This window comes from Lynx rufus, unplaced genomic scaffold, assembly GCF_022079265.1.
Source record: "Lynx rufus isolate CCGP_SWC_20201006 ecotype Redwood Valley unplaced genomic scaffold, mLynRuf1.p SCAF_14, whole genome shotgun sequence".
Lineage (NCBI taxonomy): Eukaryota > Metazoa > Chordata > Mammalia > Carnivora > Felidae > Lynx > Lynx rufus.
Window position 1 is genome coordinate 53,530,562 of NW_025814828.1, and position 25,432 is coordinate 53,555,993.

Consider the following 25,432-nt stretch of genomic DNA (forward strand, 5'->3'; position numbering starts at 1 on the left):
GGGAACTTTCTTTGTGCAGAGCCTTGCATGTGTTTTCACTTTTTTTAAAACCCTTTTTCTCTCTAGCTCACTTCTCTGCAGTCAGGGCTCCCTCCCCACAACAGTGCCAGTAGCTCTTTTCTCCCACAAATCAACTCTCCACAGTTACTACCTTCTGTAGGTCATTTTTTTTCTATTTGTAGAAGGTGCAGCTTTGTTCTCTAAGACTTATGATAAATTTTTTTGGGTGTTCAGAATGATTTGATATTGATTAAGTCCTCACTAATGATTTCAAATAGAATTTCCTATGATGACAGAAATGATCTATAAATCTATGCTGTCCAATGTATCAGCATCAAGCCGTATGTGGGTATAGTGGACTTAAATTGTGGCTAATTTGACTAAGGAATAGATTTATTTTATTTTAATAGATTTAAATTTAAATAGCCAAATCTGGCTAGATAGAACAGGTATAGACCAGTCTACACATTTCCAATTTCTCTGATACCTCTGACCTATTTGACATACTAAGCACTTTTAGACAAGCACTATTTCTAAATCCCCAAAGTAAAAGTTAATGAAAATGATGCATATAGTCTCTTTTCTAATATATAAAATTTTAAATTCTAAGAGTAGCTTTTGTACCTGTTCTTTCATTTCCTTATTTGTGTTGGAGTGTGAAAAGCTCTGAAGCATGTAATTAGAGGATAAGAAATGGTTCTGTGACTTTGATCTTTTTACATTTATAAAATATGAATCTGTTAAATCATGGTCGTCGAGTAGTTCCAATGACTTTTTTCCAATCAACCATCCATTTAGTACTCATTAAGCTGTTACTATGATCAAGGTACTCTGGGATGGAAGTAAGGTAATGGAGTAGAGAAGAACTATTATTTACCAGACATTTTCTTAATCATAGATATCTGTAATGTAGGGTATCTATTTTAATTTTCATGACTAATTCTCATGACTTCCTTGCATAGTCTTATTACTCCTATTTTTTAAAATGAGGATACCAAGGATAAGATAGGTTAAGTGACTGACATGTGGCCACAGGACTAAGCAACAGAACCAGGACACAAAACCAGGTCTTTGAAGTTTAAGTTCAATCTTCTTTCCAATACACTGCAGCTGCCATCTGAGTAATGAAAAAAAAAACATTAATGTAACTAACATAGGTTAACACATATTCCAAGAAGTATGCTAAATATTTTACATACATTACTCTTCAATCCCAACAACTGTATTAGTTTTACAAAGAATGAATTATAAAACACAGAGTAAATAACTTTAAGTGAGGAGAGTCAAATACTTTAGGAATCGAAGGAGGATTTGATAAGTCAGCTCTTCTACTACCCTCATTTTTCTTTAAGCATAATTGACTGGCTTGAGGTCTTCTTTATACTTCAATTTCCAAATATGTCTTGAGTGTTCAACATGTCAAAGTACTATACTAAGCTTGGGGAGAGTGGGCAGAATGCAAAGATACATAAAACTAGTTTTTTTCTCTCTAAAAGTATTTTGCTCTTCCATTGTTTTCAGTATCCCTTGAAGACTCCCTTATTCACAATTTATAAAATTTATCAAGAATATTTATCAAGAATATTTAATCTGAAAGCAAAGTTAGTAATACGTATCTATTATTTATTGCAAATTTGGCTCCTGTTACAAGTTGTATTCTAATTTATACTGAGGTAAGCAGGGCCAAGGTAGAAAGTATTTAAAAGTTGTTAGACTGGAATCAAAATTACCATGATGTAAGTCTACTTTTTGTTAATAAAACCCTTACCCAGTTTTTTTCTATTCTATTTCACCTATTCTACCTTGTCTCACACATTTCAATGTTCCCCTTCCAGATCTTTTAATTTTATAATAACACTGAAAATGTATTTGTAACCATTTTAAGGTTTAGAGTATATCTTTTATTGTTTTTAATTTTCTTTTCTTTGCTCCTGGGGATATTAAGTACAGTCTAAGTGGAAAGATTAGAGTTAGTGCTGGCCAAGAACATAAAAAGCATTTAACAATAGTAAAATTTTTCATTTGATAAAATAGTTCAACTTGAAACAAATAAGTAAAAACTTGCTGGGTAGAGTGTGTGTGTGTGTGTGTGTGTGCACATACCTACATATATTTCCCTCCTGGAATTAACATCGAGAAAAACTCACTTAAGTGAATGCCCAGGTAAATGTTGCTTTCCTCCCCTTTTTTTGGCATACCATTTCTGACTCAGTCTGGGGAAGAACAAAAGAATAATATGAAGTCTAGAATGATTCAAGATGCCTACTTAAAGACTTATTACAGTTCCCAAATTAACTTAACATTTCAGTTTTACTTGGGGTGAGCTGGATAATTCAGTATAGATCAATATCTCTGGGAGTATTCTAGCCTGTCCCAGAACAGACTCAAATCCAAATTGCTTGGAGAAAGGGATGAATGATTATGAGTCTTAGTCACAAGTTCCTCTCCTTTAACTCTGAAAGCAAAACCTGAAACTAATTTGTAAAATCAAGCCTGTAAATCATCTCTATGATCCTGAAATCTCGGAAAGAGCATGGAGTAATGAGTTTGGCTATGTGAACACAATCAAATCACAGTTCTCTATATTAGTTACATCATCTATAAAAAACAAATTATAAAAAAAGATGGGACTATGTGCCAATTTCTGTGCCTCACAAAGCTGTTATGAATATTCAGTGAGATAATAAAGGTAAAGTGTTTCAAATACCCAAATTGTTACACAAAATAATATATTATTATAGGGAAAAGAAAAAAATGTTTTCTAGTATTAAGCACTAAAATAATGCACACATTTTCCCCCTGGATTTTCAGTACATTAAAAAAATTTACCTCTCAGGGATGTCTGGATAACTCCGTTAGCTAAGCATCTGACTCTTGGTTTCAGCTCAAGTCATGGTCTCATGGTTTGTGAGTTTGAGGCCCACATCAGACTCTGTGCTGACAGTGTAGAACCTGCTTGGGATTCTCTCTCTCTGCCCCTCCCCTGCTCATGCTGTCTATCATCTATCTATCTATTTATCTATCTATCATCTATCTATCATCTGTCTCTCAAAATACAACACGTCATTATTTTGTTTAAGTAGGGCTCCATGCCCAGGTCAGAGCCCAACATGGGGCTTGAACCCAAGACCCTGATATCAAGACCTGAGCTGAGATCAAGAGTCAGACACTTAACCAACTAAACCACCCAGGTACCCCAATCTATTATTTTTTTTATCAAGTTTTTATTTAAATTCCAGTTAGTTAACATAGAGTGTGGTACTAGTTTCAGGTGTATAAATTATTTTTATTATTATTACTTTTAATATGAAATTTATTGTCAAATTGGTTTCCATACAACACCCAGTGCTCATCCCAACAGGTGCCCTCCTCAATACCCATCACCCACCCTCCCCTCCATCCCACCCCCCATCAACCCTCAGTTTGTTCTCAGTTTTTAAGAGTCTCTTATGTTTTGGCTCCCTCCCTCTCTAACCTCTTTTTTTCCCCTTCCCCTCCCCCATGTTCTTCTGTAAAGTTTCTCAGGGTCCACATAAAAGTGAAAACACATGGTATCTGTCTTTCTCTGTATGGCATACTGCACTTAGAATAACACTCTCCAGTTCCATCCACGTTGCTACAAAGGGCCATATTTCATTCTTTCTCATTGCCATGTAGGATTCCATTGTGTATATAAACCACAATTTCTTTATCCATTCATCAGTTGATGGACATTTAGGCTCTTTCCTTAATTTGGCTATTGTTGAGAGTGCTGCTATAAACATTGGGGTACAAGTGCCCCTATGCATCAGCACTCCTGTATCCCTTGGGCAAATTCCTAGCAGTGATATTACTGGGAAATAAGGTAGACCTATTTTTAATTTTTTGAGGGACCTCCACACTGTTTTCCAGAGTGGCTGCACCAGTTTGTATTCCCACCAACAGTGCAAGAGGGTTCCCACTTCTCCACATCCTCTCCAGCATCTATAGTCTCTTGATTTGTTCATTTTAGCCACTCTGACTGGCGTGAAGTGGTATCTGAGTGTGGTTTTGATTTCTATTTCCCTGATGAGGAGTGACGTTCAGCATCTTTTCATGTGCCTGTTGGCCATCTGGATGTCTTCTTTAGAGAAGTATCTTTTCATGTTTTCTCCCATTTCATAACTGGATTTTTTTTTGTTTTTTGGGTGTGCAGTTTGATGACTTCTTTATAGATTTTGGATACTAGCCCTTTGTCTGATATGTCATTTGCAAATATCTTTTCACATTCCATTGGTTGCCTTTTAGTTTTGTTGATTGTTTCCTTTGCAGTGCAGAAGCTTTTTATCTTCATGAGGTCCGATTAGTTCTTTTTTGCTTTTAATTCTCTTGCCTTTGGAGATGTGAAAAGTAAGAAATTGCTGAGGCTGAAGTCAGAGAGGTTTTTTTTCCTGCTTTCTCCTCTAGGGAATGATGGTTTCCCATCACATTCATGTCCTTCATCCATTTTGAGTTTATTTTTGTGAATAGTGTGAGAAAGTGTTCTAGTTTCATTCTTCTGCATGTTGCTGTCCAGTTCTCCCTGCACCACTTTTCAGACAGTTTTTTTTCCATTGGATATTCTTTCCTGCTTTGTCAAGGATCAGTTGGCCATACTTTTGTGGGTCTAATTCTGGGGTTTCTATTCTCTTCCATTGGTCTATGTGTCTGTTTTTGTGCCAATACCATTCTGTCTTTACAGACAGATTACAGATTACTGATTACAGCTTTGTAGTAGAGGCTAAGGTCTGGGATTGTGATGCCTCCCACTTTGGTCTTCTTCAAAATTACTTTGGCTATTTGGGGTCGTTTGTGGTTCCATACACATTTTAGGATTGTTTGTTCTAGGTTCGAGAAGAATGCTGCAGCAATTTTGATTGGGATTGCATTGAATGCGTAGATTGCTTTGGGTAGTAGTGACATTTTAACAATATTTATTCTTCCAATCCATGAACACGGAATGTTTTTCTGTTTCTTTATATCTTCTTCAATTTCCTTCATAAGCTTTCTATAGTTTTCAGCATACAGATCTTTTACATCTTTGGTTAAGTTTCTTCCTAGGTATTTTATGCTTCTTGGTGCAATAGTGAATGGGATCAGTTTCTTTATTTGTCTTTCTGTTGCTTCATTATTAGTGTATAAGAATGCGACTGATTTCTGTACATTGATTTTGTATCCTGCGACTTTGCTAAATTCGGTATCAGTTCTAGCAGACTTTTGGTGGAGTCTATCGGATTTCCCATGTATAATATCATGTCATCTGCAAAAAGTGAAAGCTTGACTTCATCTTTGCCAATTTTGATGCCTTTGGTTTCCTTTTGTTGTCTGATTGCTGATGCTAAAAATTCCAACACTATGTTAAGCAACAGCAGTGAGAGTGGACATCCCTGTCATGTTCCTGATCTCAGGGGGAAAGCTTTCAGTTTTTCCCTATTGAGGATGATGTTAGCTGTGGGCTTTTCAGAAATGGCTTTTATGATCTTTAAGTATGTTCCTTCTATCCTGACGTTCTTGAGGGTTTTTATTAAGAAAGGATGCTGAATTTTGTCAAATTCTTTTTCTGCATCCATTGACAGGATCATATGTTTCTTATCTTTTCTTTTATTAATGTGATGTATCACATTGGTTGATTTGCGAATGGTGAACCAGCCCTGCATCCCAGGAATGAATCCCACTTGATCATGGGGAATAATTCTTTTTATATGCTGTTGAATTCGATTTGCTAGTATCTTATTGAGAATTTTTGCATCCATATTCATCAGGGATATTGGCCTGTAGTTCTCTTTTTTTGCTGGGTCTCTGTCTGGTTTGGGAATGAAAGTAATGCTGGCTTCATAGAATGAATCTGGAAGTTTTCTTCCCCTTTCTATTTTTGGAACAGCTTGAGAAGTATAGGTATTATCTCTGCTTTAAATGTCTGGTAGAATTCCCCAGGGAAGCCATCTGGTCCTAGACTCTTTTTTGTTGGGAGGTTTTTGATAACTGGTTCAATTTCCTCACTGGTTATGGGTCTGTTCAAGTTTTCTATTTCTTCCTTTTTGAGTTTTGAGAGTGTGTGGGTGCTTAGGAATTTGTCCATTTCTTCCAGGTTGTCCAGTTTGTTGGCATATAATTTTTCATAGTATTCCCTGATAACTGCTTGTATTTCTGAGGGATTGGTTGTAATAATTCCATTTTCATTCATGATTTTATATATTTGGGTCATCTCCCTTTTTTTTTGAGAAGTCAGGCTTCAGTTATTATAGTCATATATGACAAAAATAGAAACTGAAGTTTCATTTCTGTTAGCTTTGCCAGAATGTTCTATCTTTGAAAGTTTCTATTCCTTGTTCTATGCACATGACTTCCCAGAAAACTTGTTGCAAAGGGGGTCTCTTTTGATAAGAGACAAATTTTGACGTGGCAATTTTATTGTATCAAAAGGTCTTTACCATGTTCCAGCAGTGAAATTTGGTGAATTCTGTATATGTACGGAACAGTGTTTCGCTTCCCCACTTTTCATGGTTTAAATGTAATCACATAAGATTTCCTGACAGCTGTATGGCACCCCAAAAAGGAGCCACTTTGTGCAACTTTTGCTTCAAAACCCCCTTCCTTATTTGAAAGTTGTCTATGAAGTCAATGAATCATATATGAAGTTTTCAGAATTCAGGCATAGCAATACATCTGTAACACAAGAAAATCAATGCTACTTGTCAGGATTTGATATTCAATTGGTATGTATTGCTCTAATATGGATATTGCACAGTTGGAGTCAGGCAACTGCTAGCTATACAGCTTGGTCAGAATTGCTAATAGCAGCATTCAAGAAGTGAATACACACAGAAGGCAACCTCTTATCTTTTCTTCAATCATTTCCTTGCTGATGAGTTCTAATTTATTCCCATAGCAATCTATTACTAAATTGAAAAATGTAATTACCAAATTCCTTCTTAGAAATGTAAAACCTCAAAAATTTGAGCATTCACTTATTCATGCTTAAACATTTTTGTTTAATTACAAATAAATATAATGTCCAGCATCAGTCTTTATAGTTATTATGAGTTGCTACTTAATAAAATCATTTTAAAACATATTTATTCTGGTTGGAAGGGAAGATGGCGGCGTAGGAGGACGCTGGGCTCACCGCGCGTCCTGCTGATCACTTAGATTCCACCTACACCTGCCTAAATAACCCAGAAAACCGCCAGAGGATTAGCAGAACGGAGTCACCAGACCCAAGCGCAGACGAGAGGCCCAAAGAGGGTAGGAAGGGCAGCGAGGCGGTGCGCGCTCCACGGACTGGCGGGAGGGAGCCGGGGCGGAGGGGCGGCTCGCCGGCCAAGCAGAGCCCCCGAGTCCAGCTTGCAAAAGCGGAGGGGCCTGACGGACTGTGTTCCCACAGCAAGCGCGACTTAGCGTCTGGGAGGTCATAAGTTAACAGCTCTGCTCAGAAAGCGGGAAGGCTGGAGGACAAAGGGAGGGAGAGCTGCGGAGCCCCCTGAAGACAGAGCTCAGTTTGGTGGGGAACAAAGGCGCTCGACAGCGCCATCTCCCTTGCCCATCCCCCAGCCAAAATCCCAAAGGGAACCGGTTCCGGCCAGGGAAATTGCTCGCTCCAAGCAAACACCGAACTCTGTGCTTCTGCGGAGCCAAACCTCCGGCAGCGGATCTGACTCCCTCCGGCTGCCACAGGGCCCCTCCTGAAGTGGATCACCTAAGGAGAAGCGAGCTAAGCCTGTCCCACCTGCCGCCTTGCACCTTGCCTACCCACCCCAGCTAATACGCCAGATCCCCAGCATCACAAGCCTGGCAGTGTGCAAGTAGCCCAGACGGGCCACGCCACCCCACAGTGAATCCCGCCCCTAGGAGAGGGGAAGAGAGGGACACACCAGTCTGACTGTGGCCCCAGCCATGGGCTGGGGGCAGACATCAGGTCGGACTGCGGCCCCGCCCACCAACTCCAGTTATACACCACAGCACAGAGGAAGTGCCCTGCAGGTCTCCACCACACCAGGGACTATCCAAAATGACCAAGCGGAAGAATTCCCCTCAGAAGAATCTCCAGGAAATAACAACAGCTAATGAGCTGATCAAAAAGGATATAAATAATATAACAGAAAGTGAATTTAGAATAATAGTCATAAAACTAATCGCTGGGCTAGAAAACAGTATACAGGACAGCAGAGAATCTCTTGCTACAGAGATCAAGGGACTAAGGAACAGTCACGAGGAGCTGAAAAACGCTTTAAATGAAATGCAAAACAAAATGCAAACCACCACGGCTCGGATGGAAGAGGCAGAGGAGAGAATAGGTGAACTAGAAGATAAAGTTATGGAAAAAGAGGAAGCTGAGAAAAAGAGAGATAAAAAAATCCAGGAGTATGAGGGGAAAATTAGAGAACTAAGTGATACACTAAAAAGAAATAATATACGCATAATTGGTATCCCAGAGGAGGAAGAGAGAGGGAAAGGTGCTGAAGGGGTACTTGAAGAAATTATAGCTGAGAACTTCCCTGAACTGGGGAAGGAAAAAGGCATTGAAATCCAAGAGGCACAGAGAACTCCCTTCAGACGTAACTTGAATCGATCTTCTGCACGACATATCATAGTGAAACTGGCAAAATACAAGGATAAAGAGAAAATTCTGAAAGCAGCAAGGGGTAAACGTGCCCTCACATATAAAGGGAGACCTATAAGACTCGTGACTGATCTCTCTTTTGAAACTTGGCAGGCCAGAAAGAATTGGCACGAGATTTTCAGGGTGCTAGACAGCAAAAATATGCAGCCAAGAATCCTTTATCCAGCAAGTCTGTCATTTAGAATAGAAGGAGAGATAAAGGTCTTCCCAAACAAACAAAAACTGAAGGAATTTGTCACCACTAAACCAGCCCTACAAGAGATCCTAAGGGGGACCCTGTGAGACAAAGTACCAGAGACATCACTACAAGCATAAAACATACAGACATCACAATGACTCTAAACCCGTATCTTTCTATAATAACACTGAATGTAAATGGATTAAATGCGCCAACCAAAAGACATAGGGTATCAGAATGGATAAAAAAACAAGACCCATCTATTTGCTGTCTACAAGAGACTCATTTTAGACCTGAGGACACCTTTAGATTGAGAGTGAGGGGATGGAGAACTATTTATCATGCTACTGGAAGCCAGAAGAAAGCTGGAGTAGCCATACTTATATCAGACAAACTAGACTTTAAATTAAAGGCTGTAACAAGAGATGAAGAAGGACATTATATAATAGTTACAGGGTCTATCCATCAGGAAGAGCTAACAATTATAAATGTCTATGCGCCGAATACCGGAGCCCCCAAATATATAAAACAATTACTCATAAACATAAGCAACCTTATTGATAAGAATGTGGTAATTGCTGGGGACTTTAACACCCCACTTACAGAAATGGATAGATCATCTAGACACACGGTCAATAAAGAAACAAGGGCCCTGAATGAGACACTGGATCAGATGGACTTGACAGATATATTTAGAACTCTGCATCCCAAAGCAACAGAATATACTTTCTTCTCGAGTGCACATGGAACATTCTCCAAGATAGATCATATACTGGGTCACAAATCAGCCCTTCATAAGTTTACAAGAATTGAAATTATACCATGCATACTTTCAGACCACAATGCTATGAAGCTTGAAGTCAACCACAGGAAAAAGTCTGGAAAACCTCCAAAAGCATGGAGGTTAAAGAACACCCTACTCACGAATGAGTGGGTCAACCAGGCAATTAGAGAAGAAATCAAAAAATATATGGAAACAAACGAAAATGAAAATACAACAATCCAAACGCTTTGGGACGCAGCGAAGGCAGTCCTGAGAGGAAAATACATCGCAATCCAGGCCTATCTCAAGAAACAAGAAAAATCCCAAATACAAAATCTAACAGCACACCTAAAGGAAATAGAAGCAGAACAGCAAAGGCAGCCTAAACCCAGCAGAAGAAGAGAAATAATAAAGATCAGAGCAGAAATAAACAATATAGAATCTAAAAAAACTGTAGAGCAGATCAACGAAACCAAGAGCTGGTTTTTTGAAAAAATAAACAAAATTGACAAACCTCTAGCCAGGCTTCTCAAAAAGAAAAGGGAGATGACCCAAATAGATAAAATCATGAATGAAAATGGAATTATTACAACCAATCCCTCAGAGATACAAACAATTATCAGGGAATACTATGAAAAATTATATGCCAACAAATTGGACAACCTGGAAGAAATGGACAAATTCCTGAACACCCACACTCTTCCAAAACTCAATCAGGAGGAAATAGAAAGCTTGAACAGACCCATAACCAGCGAAGAAATTGAATCGGTTATCAAAAATCTCCCAACAAATAAGAGTCCAGGACCAGATGGCTTCCCAGGGGAGTTCTACCAGACGTTTAAAGCAGAGATAATACCTATCCTTCTCAAGCTATTCCAAGAAATAGAAAGGGAAGGAAAACTTCCAGACTCATTCTATGAAGCCAGTATTACTTTGATTCCTAAACCAGACAGAGACCCAGTAAAAAAAGAGAACTACAGGCCAATATCCCTGATGAATATGGATGCCAAAATTCTCAATAAGATACTAGCAAATCGAATTCAACAGCATATAAAAAGAATTATTCACCATGATCAAGTGGGATTCATTCCTGGGATGCAGGGCTGGTTCAACATTCGCAAATCAATCAACGTGATACATCACATTAACAAAAAAAAAGAGAAGAACCATATGATCCTGTCAATCGATGCAGAAAAGGCCTTTGACAAAATCCAGCACCCTTTCTTAATAAAAACCCTTGAGAAAGTCGGGATAGAAGGAACATACTTAAAGATCATAAAAGCCATTTATGAAAAGCCCACAGCTAACATCATCCTCAACGGGGAAAAACTGAGAGCTTTTTCCCTGAGATCAGGAACACGACAGGGATGCCCACTCTCACCGTTGTTATTTAACATAGTGCTGGAAGTTCTAGCATCAGCAATCAGACAACAAAAGGAAATCAAAGGCATCAAAATTGGCAAAGATGAAGTCAAGCTTTCGCTTTTTGCAGATGACATGATATTATACATGGAAAATCCGATAGACTCCACCAAAAGTCTGCTAGAACTGATACATGAATTCAGCAAAGTTGCAGGATACAAAATCAATGTACAGAAATCAGTTGCATTCTTATACACTAACAATGAAGCCACAGAAAGACAAATAAAGAAACTGATCCCATTCACAATTGCACCAAGAAGCATAAAATACCTAGGAATAAATCTAACCAAAGATGTAAAGGATCTGTATGCTGAAAACTATAGAAAGCTTATGAAGGTAATAAAATCATTTTAAAACATATTTATTCTGGTTGGAAGGGAAGATGGCGGCGTAGGAGGACGCTGGGCTCACCGCGCGTCCTGCTGATCACTTAGATTCCACCTACACCTGCCTAAATAACCCAGAAAACCGCCAGAGGATTAGCAGAACGGAGTCACCAGACCCAAGCGCAGACGAGAGGCCCAAAGAGGGTAGGAAGGGCAGCGAGGCGGTGCGCGCTCCACGGACTGGCGGGAGGGAGCCGGGGCGGAGGGGCGGCTCGCCGGCCAAGCAGAGCCCCCGAGTCCAGCTTGCAAAAGCGGAGGGGCCTGACGGACTGTGTTCCCACAGCAAGCGCGACTTAGCGTCTGGGAGGTCATAAGTTAACAGCTCTGCTCAGAAAGCGGGAAGGCTGGAGGACAAAGGGAGGGAGAGCTGCGGAGCCCCCTGAAGACAGAGCTCAGTTTGGTGGGGAACAAAGGCGCTCGACAGCGCCATCTCCCTTGCCCATCCCCCAGCCAAAATCCCAAAGGGAACCGGTTCCGGCCAGGGAAATTGCTCGCTCCAAGCAAACACCGAACTCTGTGCTTCTGCGGAGCCAAACCTCCGGCAGCGGATCTGACTCCCTCCGGCTGCCACAGGGCCCCTCCTGAAGTGGATCACCTAAGGAGAAGCGAGCTAAGCCTGTCCCACCTGCCGCCTTGCACCTTGCCTACCCACCCCAGCTAATACGCCAGATCCCCAGCATCACAAGCCTGGCAGTGTGCAAGTAGCCCAGACGGGCCACGCCACCCCACAGTGAATCCCGCCCCTAGGAGAGGGGAAGAGAGGGACACACCAGTCTGACTGTGGCCCCAGCCATGGGCTGGGGGCAGACATCAGGTCGGACTGCGGCCCCGCCCACCAACTCCAGTTATACACCACAGCACAGAGGAAGTGCCCTGCAGGTCTCCACCACACCAGGGACTATCCAAAATGACCAAGCGGAAGAATTCCCCTCAGAAGAATCTCCAGGAAATAACAACAGCTAATGAGCTGATCAAAAAGGATATAAATAATATAACAGAAAGTGAATTTAGAATAATAGTCATAAAACTAATCGCTGGGCTAGAAAACAGTATACAGGACAGCAGAGAATCTCTTGCTACAGAGATCAAGGGACTAAGGAACAGTCACGAGGAGCTGAAAAACGCTTTAAATGAAATGCAAAACAAAATGCAAACCACCACGGCTCGGATGGAAGAGGCAGAGGAGAGAATAGGTGAACTAGAAGATAAAGTTATGGAAAAAGAGGAAGCTGAGAAAAAGAGAGATAAAAAAATCCAGGAGTATGAGGGGAAAATTAGAGAACTAAGTGATACACTAAAAAGAAATAATATACGCATAATTGGTATCCCAGAGGAGGAAGAGAGAGGGAAAGGTGCTGAAGGGGTACTTGAAGAAATTATAGCTGAGAACTTCCCTGAACTGGGGAAGGAAAAAGGCATTGAAATCCAAGAGGCACAGAGAACTCCCTTCAGACGTAACTTGAATCGATCTTCTGCACGACATATCATAGTGAAACTGGCAAAATACAAGGATAAAGAGAAAATTCTGAAAGCAGCAAGGGGTAAACGTGCCCTCACATATAAAGGGAGACCTATAAGACTCGTGACTGATCTCTCTTTTGAAACTTGGCAGGCCAGAAAGAATTGGCACGAGATTTTCAGGGTGCTAGACAGCAAAAATATGCAGCCAAGAATCCTTTATCCAGCAAGTCTGTCATTTAGAATAGAAGGAGAGATAAAGGTCTTCCCAAACAAACAAAAACTGAAGGAATTTGTCACCACTAAACCAGCCCTACAAGAGATCCTAAGGGGGACCCTGTGAGACAAAGTACCAGAGACATCACTACAAGCATAAAACATACAGACATCACAATGACTCTAAACCCGTATCTTTCTATAATAACACTGAATGTAAATGGATTAAATGCGCCAACCAAAAGACATAGGGTATCAGAATGGATAAAAAAACAAGACCCATCTATTTGCTGTCTACAAGAGACTCATTTTAGACCTGAGGACACCTTTAGATTGAGAGTGAGGGGATGGAGAACTATTTATCATGCTACTGGAAGCCAGAAGAAAGCTGGAGTAGCCATACTTATATCAGACAAACTAGACTTTAAATTAAAGGCTGTAACAAGAGATGAAGAAGGACATTATATAATAGTTACAGGGTCTATCCATCAGGAAGAGCTAACAATTATAAATGTCTATGCGCCGAATACCGGAGCCCCCAAATATATAAAACAATTACTCATAAACATAAGCAACCTTATTGATAAGAATGTGGTAATTGCTGGGGACTTTAACACCCCACTTACAGAAATGGATAGATCATCTAGACACACGGTCAATAAAGAAACAAGGGCCCTGAATGAGACACTGGATCAGATGGACTTGACAGATATATTTAGAACTCTGCATCCCAAAGCAACAGAATATACTTTCTTCTCGAGTGCACATGGAACATTCTCCAAGATAGATCATATACTGGGTCACAAATCAGCCCTTCATAAGTTTACAAGAATTGAAATTATACCATGCATACTTTCAGACCACAATGCTATGAAGCTTGAAGTCAACCACAGGAAAAAGTCTGGAAAACCTCCAAAAGCATGGAGGTTAAAGAACACCCTACTCACGAATGAGTGGGTCAACCAGGCAATTAGAGAAGAAATCAAAAAATATATGGAAACAAACGAAAATGAAAATACAACAATCCAAACGCTTTGGGACGCAGCGAAGGCAGTCCTGAGAGGAAAATACATCGCAATCCAGGCCTATCTCAAGAAACAAGAAAAATCCCAAATACAAAATCTAACAGCACACCTAAAGGAAATAGAAGCAGAACAGCAAAGGCAGCCTAAACCCAGCAGAAGAAGAGAAATAATAAAGATCAGAGCAGAAATAAACAATATAGAATCTAAAAAAACTGTAGAGCAGATCAACGAAACCAAGAGCTGGTTTTTTGAAAAAATAAACAAAATTGACAAACCTCTAGCCAGGCTTCTCAAAAAGAAAAGGGAGATGACCCAAATAGATAAAATCATGAATGAAAATGGAATTATTACAACCAATCCCTCAGAGATACAAACAATTATCAGGGAATACTATGAAAAATTATATGCCAACAAATTGGACAACCTGGAAGAAATGGACAAATTCCTGAACACCCACACTCTTCCAAAACTCAATCAGGAGGAAATAGAAAGCTTGAACAGACCCATAACCAGCGAAGAAATTGAATCGGTTATCAAAAATCTCCCAACAAATAAGAGTCCAGGACCAGATGGCTTCCCAGGGGAGTTCTACCAGACGTTTAAAGCAGAGATAATACCTATCCTTCTCAAGCTATTCCAAGAAATAGAAAGGGAAGGAAAACTTCCAGACTCATTCTATGAAGCCAGTATTACTTTGATTCCTAAACCAGACAGAGACCCAGTAAAAAAAGAGAACTACAGGCCAATATCCCTGATGAATATGGATGCCAAAATTCTCAATAAGATACTAGCAAATCGAATTCAACAGCATATAAAAAGAATTATTCACCATGATCAAGTGGGATTCATTCCTGGGATGCAGGGCTGGTTCAACATTCGCAAATCAATCAACGTGATACATCACATTAACAAAAAAAAAGAGAAGAACCATATGATCCTGTCAATCGATGCAGAAAAGGCCTTTGATAAAATCCAGCACCCTTTCTTAATAAAAACCCTTGAGAAAGTCGGGATAGAAGGAACATACTTAAAGATCATAAAAGCCATTTATGAAAAGCCCACAGCTAACATCATCCTCAACGGGGAAAAACTGAGAGCTTTTTCCCTGAGATCAGGAACACGACAGGGATGCCCACTCTCACCGTTGTTATTTAACATAGTGCTGGAAGTTCTAGCATCAGCAATCAGACAACAAAAGGAAATCAAAGGCATCAAAATTGGCAAAGATGAAGTCAAGCTTTCGCTTTTTGCAGATGACATGATATTATACATGGAAAATCCGATAGACTCCACCAAAAGTCTGCTAGAACTGATACATGAATTCAGCAAAGTTGCAGGATACAAAATCAATGTACAGAAATCAGTTGCATTCTTATACACTAACAATGAAGCCACAGAAAGACAAATAAAGAAACTGATCCCATTCACAATTGCACCAAGAAGCATAAAATACCTAGGAATAAATCTAACCAAAGATGTAAAGGATCTGTATGCTGAAAACTATAGAAAGCTTATGAAGGTAATAAAATCATTTTAAAACATATTTATTCTGGTTGGAAGGGAAGATGGCGGCGTAGGAGGACGCTGGGCTCACCGCGCGTCCTGCTGATCACTTAGATTCCACCTACACCTGCCTAAATAACCCAGAAAACCGCCAGAGGATTAGCAGAACGGAGTCACCAGACCCAAGCGCAGACGAGAGGCCCAAAGAGGGTAGGAAGGGCAGCGAGGCGGTGCGCGCTCCACGGACTGGCGGGAGGGAGCCGGGGCGGAGGGGCGGCTCGCCGGCCAAGCAGAGCCCCCGAGTCCAGCTTGCAAAAGCGGAGGGGCCTGACGGACTGTGTTCCCACAGCAAGCGCGACTTAGCGTCTGGGAGGTCATAAGTTAACAGCTCTGCTCAGAAAGCGGGAAGGCTGGAGGACAAAGGGAGGGAGAGCTGCGGAGCCCCCTGAAGACAGAGCTCAGTTTGGTGGGGAACAAAGGCGCTCGACAGCGCCATCTCCCTTGCCCATCCCCCAGCCAAAATCCCAAAGGGAACCGGTTCCGGCCAGGGAAATTGCTCGCTCCAAGCAAACACCGAACTCTGTGCTTCTGCGGAGCCAAACCTCCGGCAGCGGATCTGACTCCCTCCGGCTGCCACAGGGCCCCTCCTGAAGTGGATCACCTAAGGAGAAGCGAGCTAAGCCTGTCCCACCTGCCGCCTTGCACCTTGCCTACCCACCCCAGCTAATACGCCAGATCCCCAGCATCACAAGCCTGGCAGTGTGCAAGTAGCCCAGACGGGCCACGCCACCCCACAGTGAATCCCGCCCCTAGGAGAGGGGAAGAGAGGGACACACCAGTCTGACTGTGGCCCCAGCCATGGGCTGGGGGCAGACATCAGGTCGGACTGCGGCCCCGCCCACCAACTCCAGTTATACACCACAGCACAGAGGAAGTGCCCTGCAGGTCTCCACCACACCAGGGACTATCCAAAATGACCAAGCGGAAGAATTCCCCTCAGAAGAATCTCCAGGAAATAACAACAGCTAATGAGCTGATCAAAAAGGATATAAATAATATAACAGAAAGTGAATTTAGAATAATAGTCATAAAACTAATCGCTGGGCTAGAAAACAGTATACAGGACAGCAGAGAATCTCTTGCTACAGAGATCAAGGGACTAAGGAACAGTCACGAGGAGCTGAAAAACGCTTTAAATGAAATGCAAAACAAAATGCAAACCACCACGGCTCGGATGGAAGAGGCAGAGGAGAGAATAGGTGAACTAGAAGATAAAGTTATGGAAAAAGAGGAAGCTGAGAAAAAGAGAGATAAAAAAATCCAGGAGTATGAGGGGAAAATTAGAGAACTAAGTGATACACTAAAAAGAAATAATATACGCATAATTGGTATCCCAGAGGAGGAAGAGAGAGGGAAAGGTGCTGAAGGGGTACTTGAAGAAATTATAGCTGAGAACTTCCCTGAACTGGGGAAGGAAAAAGGCATTGAAATCCAAGAGGCACAGAGAACTCCCTTCAGACGTAACTTGAATCGATCTTCTGCACGACATATCATAGTGAAACTGGCAAAATACAAGGATAAAGAGAAAATTCTGAAAGCAGCAAGGGGTAAACGTGCCCTCACATATAAAGGGAGACCTATAAGACTCGTGACTGATCTCTCTTTTGAAACTTGGCAGGCCAGAAAGAATTGGCACGAGATTTTCAGGGTGCTAGACAGCAAAAATATGCAGCCAAGAATCCTTTATCCAGCAAGTCTGTCATTTAGAATAGAAGGAGAGATAAAGGTCTTCCCAAACAAACAAAAACTGAAGGAATTTGTCACCACTAAACCAGCCCTACAAGAGATCCTAAGGGGGACCCTGTGAGACAAAGTACCAGAGACATCACTACAAGCATAAAACATACAGACATCACAATGACTCTAAACCCGTATCTTTCTATAATAACACTGAATGTAAATGGATTAAATGCGCCAACCAAAAGACATAGGGTATCAGAATGGATAAAAAAACAAGAACCATCTATTTGCTGTCTACAAGAGACTCATTTTAGACCTGAGGACACCTTTAGATTCAGAGTGAGGGGATGGAGAACTATTTATCATGCTACTGGAAGCCAAAAGAAAGCTGGAGTAGCCATACTTCTATCAGACAAACTAGACTTTAAATTAAAGGCTGTAACAAGAGATGAAGAAGGACATTATATAATAGTTACAGGGTCTATCCATCAGGAAGAGCTAACAATTATAAATGTCTATGCGCCGAATACCGGAGCCCCCAAATATATAAAACAATTACTCATAAACAGAAGCAACCTTATTGATAAGAATGTGGTAATTACAGGGGACTTTAACACCCCACTTACAGAAATGGATAGATCATCTAGACACACGGTCAATAAAGAAACAAGGGCCCTGAATGAGACATTGGATCAGATGGACTTGACAGATATATTTAAAACTCTGCATCCCAAAGCAACAGAATATACTTTCTTCTCGAGTGCACATGGAACATTCTCCAAGATAGATCATATACTGGGTCACAAAACAGCCCTTCATAAGTTTACAAGAATTGAAATTATACCATGCACACTTTCAGACCACAATGCTATGAAGCTTGAAATCAACCACAGGAAAAAGTCTGGAAAACCTCCAAAAGCATGGAGGTTAAAGAACACCCTACTAACGAATGAGTGGGTCAACCAGGCAATTAGAGAAGAAATCAAAAAATATATGGAAACAAACGAAAATGAAAATACAACAATCCAAACGCTTTGGGACGCAGCGAAGGCAGTCCTGAGAGGAAAATACATTGCAATCCAGGCCTATCTCAAGAAACAAGAAAAATCCCAAATACAAAATCTAACAGCACACCTAAAGGAAATAGAAGCAGAACAGCAAAGGCAGCCTAAACCCAGCAGAAGAAGAGAAATAATAAAGATCAGAGCAGAAATAAACAATATAGAATCTAAAAAAACTGTAGAGCAGATCAACGTAACCAAGAGTTGGTTTTTTGAAAAAATAAACAAAATTGACAAACCTCTAGCCAGGCTTCTCAAAAAGAAAAGGGAGATGACCCAAATAGATAAAATCATGAATGAAAATGGAATTATTACAACCAATCCCTCAGAGATACAAACAATTATCAGGGAATACTATGAAAAATTATATGCCAACAAATTGGACAACCTGGAAGAAATGGACAAATTCCTGAACACCCACACTCTTCCAAAACTCAATCAGGAGGAAAGAGAAAGCTTGAACAGACCCATCACCAGCGAAGAAATTGAATCGGTTATCAAAAATCTCCTAACAAATAAGAGTCCAGGACCAGATGGCTTCCCAGGGGAGTTCTACCAGACATTTAAAGCAGAGATAATACCTATCCTTCTCAAGCTATTCCAAGAAATAGAAAGGGAAGGAAAACTTCCAGACTCATTCTATGAAGCCAGTATTACTTTGATTCCTAAACCAGACAGAGACCCAGTAAAAAAAGAGAACTACAGGCCAATATCCCTGATGAATATGGATGCAAAAATTCTCAATAAGATACTAGCAAATCGAATTCAACAGCATATAAAAAGAATTATTCACCATGATCAAGTGGGATTCATTCCTGGGATGCAGGGCTGGTTCAACATTCGCAAATCAATCAACGTGATACATCACATTAACAAAAAAAAAGAGAAGAACCATATGATCCTGTCAATCGATGCAGAAAAGGCCTTTGACAAAATCCAGCACCCTTTCTTAAAAAAAACCCTTGAGAAAGTCGGGATAGAAGGAACATACTTAAAGATCATAAAAGCCATTTATGAAAAGCCCACAGCTAACATCATCCTCAACGGGGAAAAACTGAGAGCTTTTTCCCTGAGATCAGGAACACGACAGGGATGCCCACTCTCACCGTTGTTGTTTAACATAGTGCTGGAAGTTCTAGCATCAGCAATCAGACAACAAAAGGAAATCAAAGGCATCAAAATTGGCAAAGATGAAGTCAAGCTTTCGCTTTTTGCAGATGACATGATATTATACATGGAAAATTCGATAGACTCCACCAAAAGTCTGCTAGAACTGATACATGAAATCAGCAAAGTTGCAGGATACAAAATCAATGTACAGAAATCAGTTGCATTCTTATGCACTAACAACGAAGCAACAGAAAGACAAATAAAGAAACTGATCTCATTCACAATTGCACCAAGAAGCATAAAATACCTAGGAATAAATCTAACCAAAGATGTAAAAGATCTGTATGCTGAAAACTATAGAAAGCTTATGAAGGTAATTGAAGAAGATTTAAAGAAATGGAAAGACATTCCCTGCTCATGGATTGGAAAAATAAATATTGTCAAAATGTCAATACTACCCAAAGCTATCTACACATTCAATGCAATCCCACTCAAAATTGCACCAGCATTCTTCTCGAAATTAGAACAAGCAATCCTAAAATTCATATGGAACCACAAAAGGCCCCGAATAGCCAAAGGAATTTTGAAGAAGAAGACCAAAGCAGGAGGCATCACAATCCCAGACTTCAGCCTCTACTACAAAGCTGTCATCATCAAGACAGCATGGTATTGGCACAAAAACAGACACACAGACCAATGGAATAGAATAGAAACCCCAGAACTAGACCCACAAACGTATGGCCAACTCATCTTTGACAAAGCAGGAAAGAACATCCAATGGAAAAAAGACAGCCTCTTTAACAAATGGTGCTGGGAGAACTGGACAGCAACATGCAGAAGGTTGATACTAGACCACTTCCTCACACCATTTACAAAAATAAACTCAAAATGGATAAAGGACCTAAATGTGAGACAGGAAACCATCAGAACCTTAGAGGAGAAAGCAGGAAAAGACCTCTCTGACCTCAGCCGTAGCAATCTCTTACTCGACACATCCCCAAAGGCAAGGGAACTAAAAGCAAAAGTGAATTACTGGGACCTTATGAAGATAAAAAGCTTCTGCACAGCAAAGGAAACAACCAACAAAACTAAAAGGCAACCAACGGAATGGGAAAAGATATTTGCAAATGACATATCAGACAAAGAGCTAGTATCTAAAATCTATAAAGAGCTCACCAAACTCCACACCCGAAAAACAAATAACCCAGTGAAGAAATGGGCAGAAAACATGAATAGACACTTCTCTAAAGAAGACATCCAGATGGCCAACAGGCACATGAAAAGATGTTCAGCGTCGCTCCTTATCAGGGAAATACAAATCAAAACCACACTCAGGTATCACCTCACGCCAGTCAGAGTGGCCAAAATGAACAAATCGGGAGACTATAGATGCTGGCGAGGATGTGGAGAAACGGGAACCCTCTTGCACTGTTGGTGTGAATGCAAATTGGTGCAGCCGCTCTGGAAAGCAGTGTGGAGGTTCCTCAGAAAATTAAAAATAGACCTACCCTATGACCCAGCAATAGCACTGCTAGGAATTTACCCAAGGGATACAGGAGTACTGATGCATAGGGGCACTTGTACCCCAATGTTCATAGCAGCACTCTCAACAATAGCCAAATTATGGAAAGAGCCTAAATGTCCATCAACTGATGAATGGATAAAGAAATTGTGGTTTATATACACAATGGAATACTACGTGGCAATGAGAAAAAATGAAATAGGGCCTTTTGTAGCAACGTGTATGGAACTGGAGAGTGTGATGCTAAGTGAAATAAGCCATACAGAGAAAGACAGATACCATATGGTTTCACTCTTATGTGGATCCTGAGAAACTTAACAGGAACCCATGGGGGAGGGGAAGGAAAAAAAAAAGAGGTTAGAGTGGGAGAGAGCCAAAGCATAAGAGACTGTTAAAAACTGAGAACAAACTGAAGGTTGATGGGGGGTGGGAGGGAGGGGCGGGTGGGTGATGGGTATTGAGGAGGGCACCTTTTGGGATGAGCACTGGGTGTTGTATGGAAACCAATATGTCAATAAATTTCATATATATAAAAAATAAAAAAATAAAAAAAAATAAAATAAAAAATTCCGAACCTAAAAAAAAAAAACAAAAACATATTTATTCTGAAATTATGGCTTTAACACAGCTACATTTGGCTAATGAGCTAAGGATAAAAAAGTCTTGCCTGTAGGAAAGATACATAAAAGTAGAAATAATAGAAATAAAGTTGAGAAATAAGAAATAAAAATTGGCAGCTAAAAAACTTTTTGTCTTACTAGGAAAATTTTATTCTAATAACTATTTGCATATAATAGTGTCTGTCCTGTTTGAATAAATTAAAGTCATAGTCATCTGACATAAAAATAAAGTAGCATTAGTAATAATACTAAAAACTTATAATTATCTACAAGTAGTCAATCCACAAATGTTGGCAGTTAACCCAGGTAGATAAAGATGATGGTCTTAGTTTTCGAGAAACTCAGTCTGGCTTGTATTATTCCCTAATAGGTATGATAACTATGTTAAGGTTAATACATTAACAAATGTGCTATAAAAGAACTAACAACATGAATGACAGAATACCTTAGAAAATACCCGCTAAAAGATGTACTAGTTGTTAGAATACATATTCTACTATTTAACAAAATAAATTAAAAAGTGGAACTTTGAGCGCCTGGCTGGCTCAGTTGAATGAACTTGGGACTCTTGATCTCTGGGTCATGAGATCAAGCCCCACATTGGGTGTAGAGATTACTTTAAATAAATAAATAAATAAATAAATAAATAAATAACTTTTAAAAAATTGGAACTTATTCAGTTAGCAGTTTTATTTAATTGTGTTATCACCAGGCTTTATCATTCATTCAAAAGAGAAGCAAGTTAACAATTCTACTATAAAATAATGAGACCAATTCTCATAAGCTAAACAAAAAGTCAGCCTCATTAAATTATTATCATAAGAGCTGATGCAATGTGAAAACTGAGACTTTTAGAATAATGGCAACTATGTAGGCAATTAATTTCACATACCCTAGAAGTAAGTACTTCTAAATACATGGTATTTGAATCAACCAATCCAGTATTTCTATGTTAAATGTTGTATAGAATAATGAAGTACAAGATGTATTTCCTCGCTTCTATGAACTTATAATAAAGTTGGATAGACTAAAGCAACATACATTTAATTACAGTTAAAAGCTAAATGGAGAAGTTTAAATAAAGATCAATGTGGGCTAGAGTAGTTTAATTATGGTGAAGTTAGGACTTGAACTGGTTCTTAGAGGATTACCCTACAATGAATATGCCAATAATCAATCATTGTCATTTACTTGGCACAAGGTCTAGATCAATCTATAAAAATTAAAATGTCAAATGCATGAGTTTAGTGCTCTTTCTTTTTCTAAATACAAATAGATTACAGTCTCAGCCTGAACAGAGTGCCTGATTTAACCTTTCTCTATTTCATCTTATAGACCAATATGGTAAAATAAAAAGAAGGTCACACCTAGCCTACCAAATAAAACTTGAACACTTATAGGGGCACCTGGGTGGCTCAGTCAGTTGGGCGTCTGACTTCGGCTCAGGTCATGATCTCACAGTTTGTGGGTTCAAACCCCGCATCTGGCTCTGTGCTGACAGCTCAGAGCCTGGAGCCTACTTCAGATTCTGTGTCTCCCTCTCTCTCTACCCCTCCCCTGCTCATGTTCTGTCTCTCTCTCAAGAATAAATAAACATTACAAGGACAAGGTGGATAGAAGCGCCGTGGGCTTCGAGTACCAAGGCAAGACGGAGAAGCACGAATCCCAGAAAGACTATGTGAAAGGGTTTGGAGGAAAGTTTGGCGTGCAGACGGACAGACAAGACAAATGTGCTCTTGGCTGGGATCACCAGGAGAAATTGCAGCTGCACGAGTCCCAAAAAGACTATTCCAAAGGATTCGGCGGAAAATACGGGGTGCAGAAGGATCGTATGGATAAGAATGCTTCCACCTTCGAGGATGTCACCCAGGGGGCCCCTGCTTATCAGAAGACCATCCCCGTCGAGGCAGCAAACAGCAGAACCAGCAACATCAGAGCGAACTTTGAAAACCTGGCGAAGGAGAAGGAGCAGGAGGACAGGCGGAAGGCGGAAGCGGAGAGGGCGCAGAGGATGGCCAGGGAGAGACGGGAGCAGGAAGAGGCCCGGAGGCAGCTGCACGAGCAAGCCCAAGCCCAGAAGCAAACCCCCCCCGCGTCTCCCACCCCTCAGCCGGCTGAGGAGAGGCCGCCCTCAAGCCCCGTCTATGAGGACGCGGTTTCGTTCAAGGCTGAGCCGCAGCCCACGTACAGCGTGGAGGCCGCCGACTACCGAGAGGCTGGTGGCCAGCAGGGCCTGGCCTACGTCCCGGACGCCGTCTACGAGGCCGCGGAGGCCCCGGGCCACTATCAAGCAGAGGAGAACACCTACGACGAATACGAAAACGACCTTGGGATCACGGCTGTCGCCCTCTACGACTACCAGGCTGCGGGTGACGACGAGATCTCCTTCGACCCCGACGACATCATCACCAACATAGAGATGATCGATGACGGCTGGTGGCGGGGGCTCTGTAAGGGCAGGTACGGGCTCTTCCCGGCCAACTACGTGGAGCTGCGGCAGTAGGCCCGCCGGCCCCACGCCACGCGTCACTCCCGCCGTCCGTGGGTTTCCGGGGCCGGGAGGGCCGTGGACGTGCCGCTTTTATATTTAATACTTCTGCTGATGCTTTTGGAAATGTTTATGCCACAGAATTTGCTAATATATTGTAATCACGTTCCTTAGGAGGACTTTGGTCATTGATTTTATGCATTCGAGGTATTTTCTTTCTTTTTCTTTTCCTTTTTTTTTTTTTTTTTTTGCCAAATCGTCACATGGAGCCATTTGGGGGACCGTTAGTTCTCCTGAGGGCGTGGTATTGTCCTCGCCCCTCGGCGGCGGCGTTCGGGGCCCCTGACGGACGTGGTCGTGTGGGTGTCAGGTGGGGCTTGCCGTCCCAGGAGGAGGGAGGCCTGACGGGAGGTCAGGACCAAGGGGAGGGTAGAGGGCGGTGGCTGTGTCTCCAGATGGGAGCACCCTGTGCTGGGAGGCCCCCGGGACTCGTTCCCCAGGCCCAGTCCCCCTCCCGCCTCCCTCCCCCGACTGCCGCCACCCGCCAAGCAGTGTCCCCAGTGTGTTACCGGAGGGCCTCCCCTAGCCGCACGCGGCTCTGCGTCTGTTGCGTGAGAAAACGGCCACCACTGCGGGCAGGCAGGTGCCTTCTCTGCCGGAAACTGCCAGAAACGTTCTTCCTGTCGAGGCACCCCTGCGCTTTGTGCCAAAATACCGTGTCAGGACGGTAGGATGGGATTGGCGGACTCGGCTAAGAAGGGGAGTGGAGAGGGCCTTCTCCCGGCCAGGATGTCCCCCGCGGGTGCTGCACGGGGGGCCGCTGCCCTCCTGGGGGCCTGGCGGCCGGGTCAGCGCCTGCCGCGGTCACAGTGGTGTCTTCCCAGGTCTGTGGGGGGCGGTCTCCGGAGTTCGAGACGTCGGCGTCCGTTTCCTGGAGTGCGTTTCTGCATAGTCCTCGCTTTACCACGGTTAGGTTGGGTTTTATATGCAATTATTGTATCTAAGTTTCTGTAGCACACGTCCTAGGTGTGTTTTTTTTTTTAATTAAATATTCAAAATAAACTTTTTTTGATCCAAAAAAAAAAAAGAATAAATAAACATTAAGAAAGATTTTAAAACACTTGAACATTTATGCATGTAGGTCCAGAAGAAAAATGATATATCAACTAGTACAAGGCATGCACTGCCATAAAAAAATAAAACCAAATGTACATTAGGAGACATGTTGACATCTGGTCGTAAGAGAATTGCTAAAGTATTAAATTGAATGAGAATAAAATTTAGTATTACCAGCATAGCTGGGAAATGTTTTGATTGTTTCCT

General features: G+C 41.4%; 1 protein-coding gene across 1 annotated transcript in view; it reads left to right on the forward strand.

Moving 5' to 3' along the window:
* Positions 1-24,282, forward strand: part of LOC124509277 (src substrate cortactin-like) — a 99,989-nt gene extending 75,707 nt beyond the window's left edge. Inside the window, exon 2 of the mRNA XM_047075801.1 lies at positions 23,206-24,282. Within this exon, the coding sequence (XP_046931757.1) occupies positions 23,206-24,124 (919 nt within the window). The 3' untranslated portion in view covers positions 24,125-24,282. The remainder of the gene's footprint in view (positions 1-23,205) is intronic.
* The last annotated feature ends 1,150 nt before the right edge of the window (positions 24,283-25,432 follow it).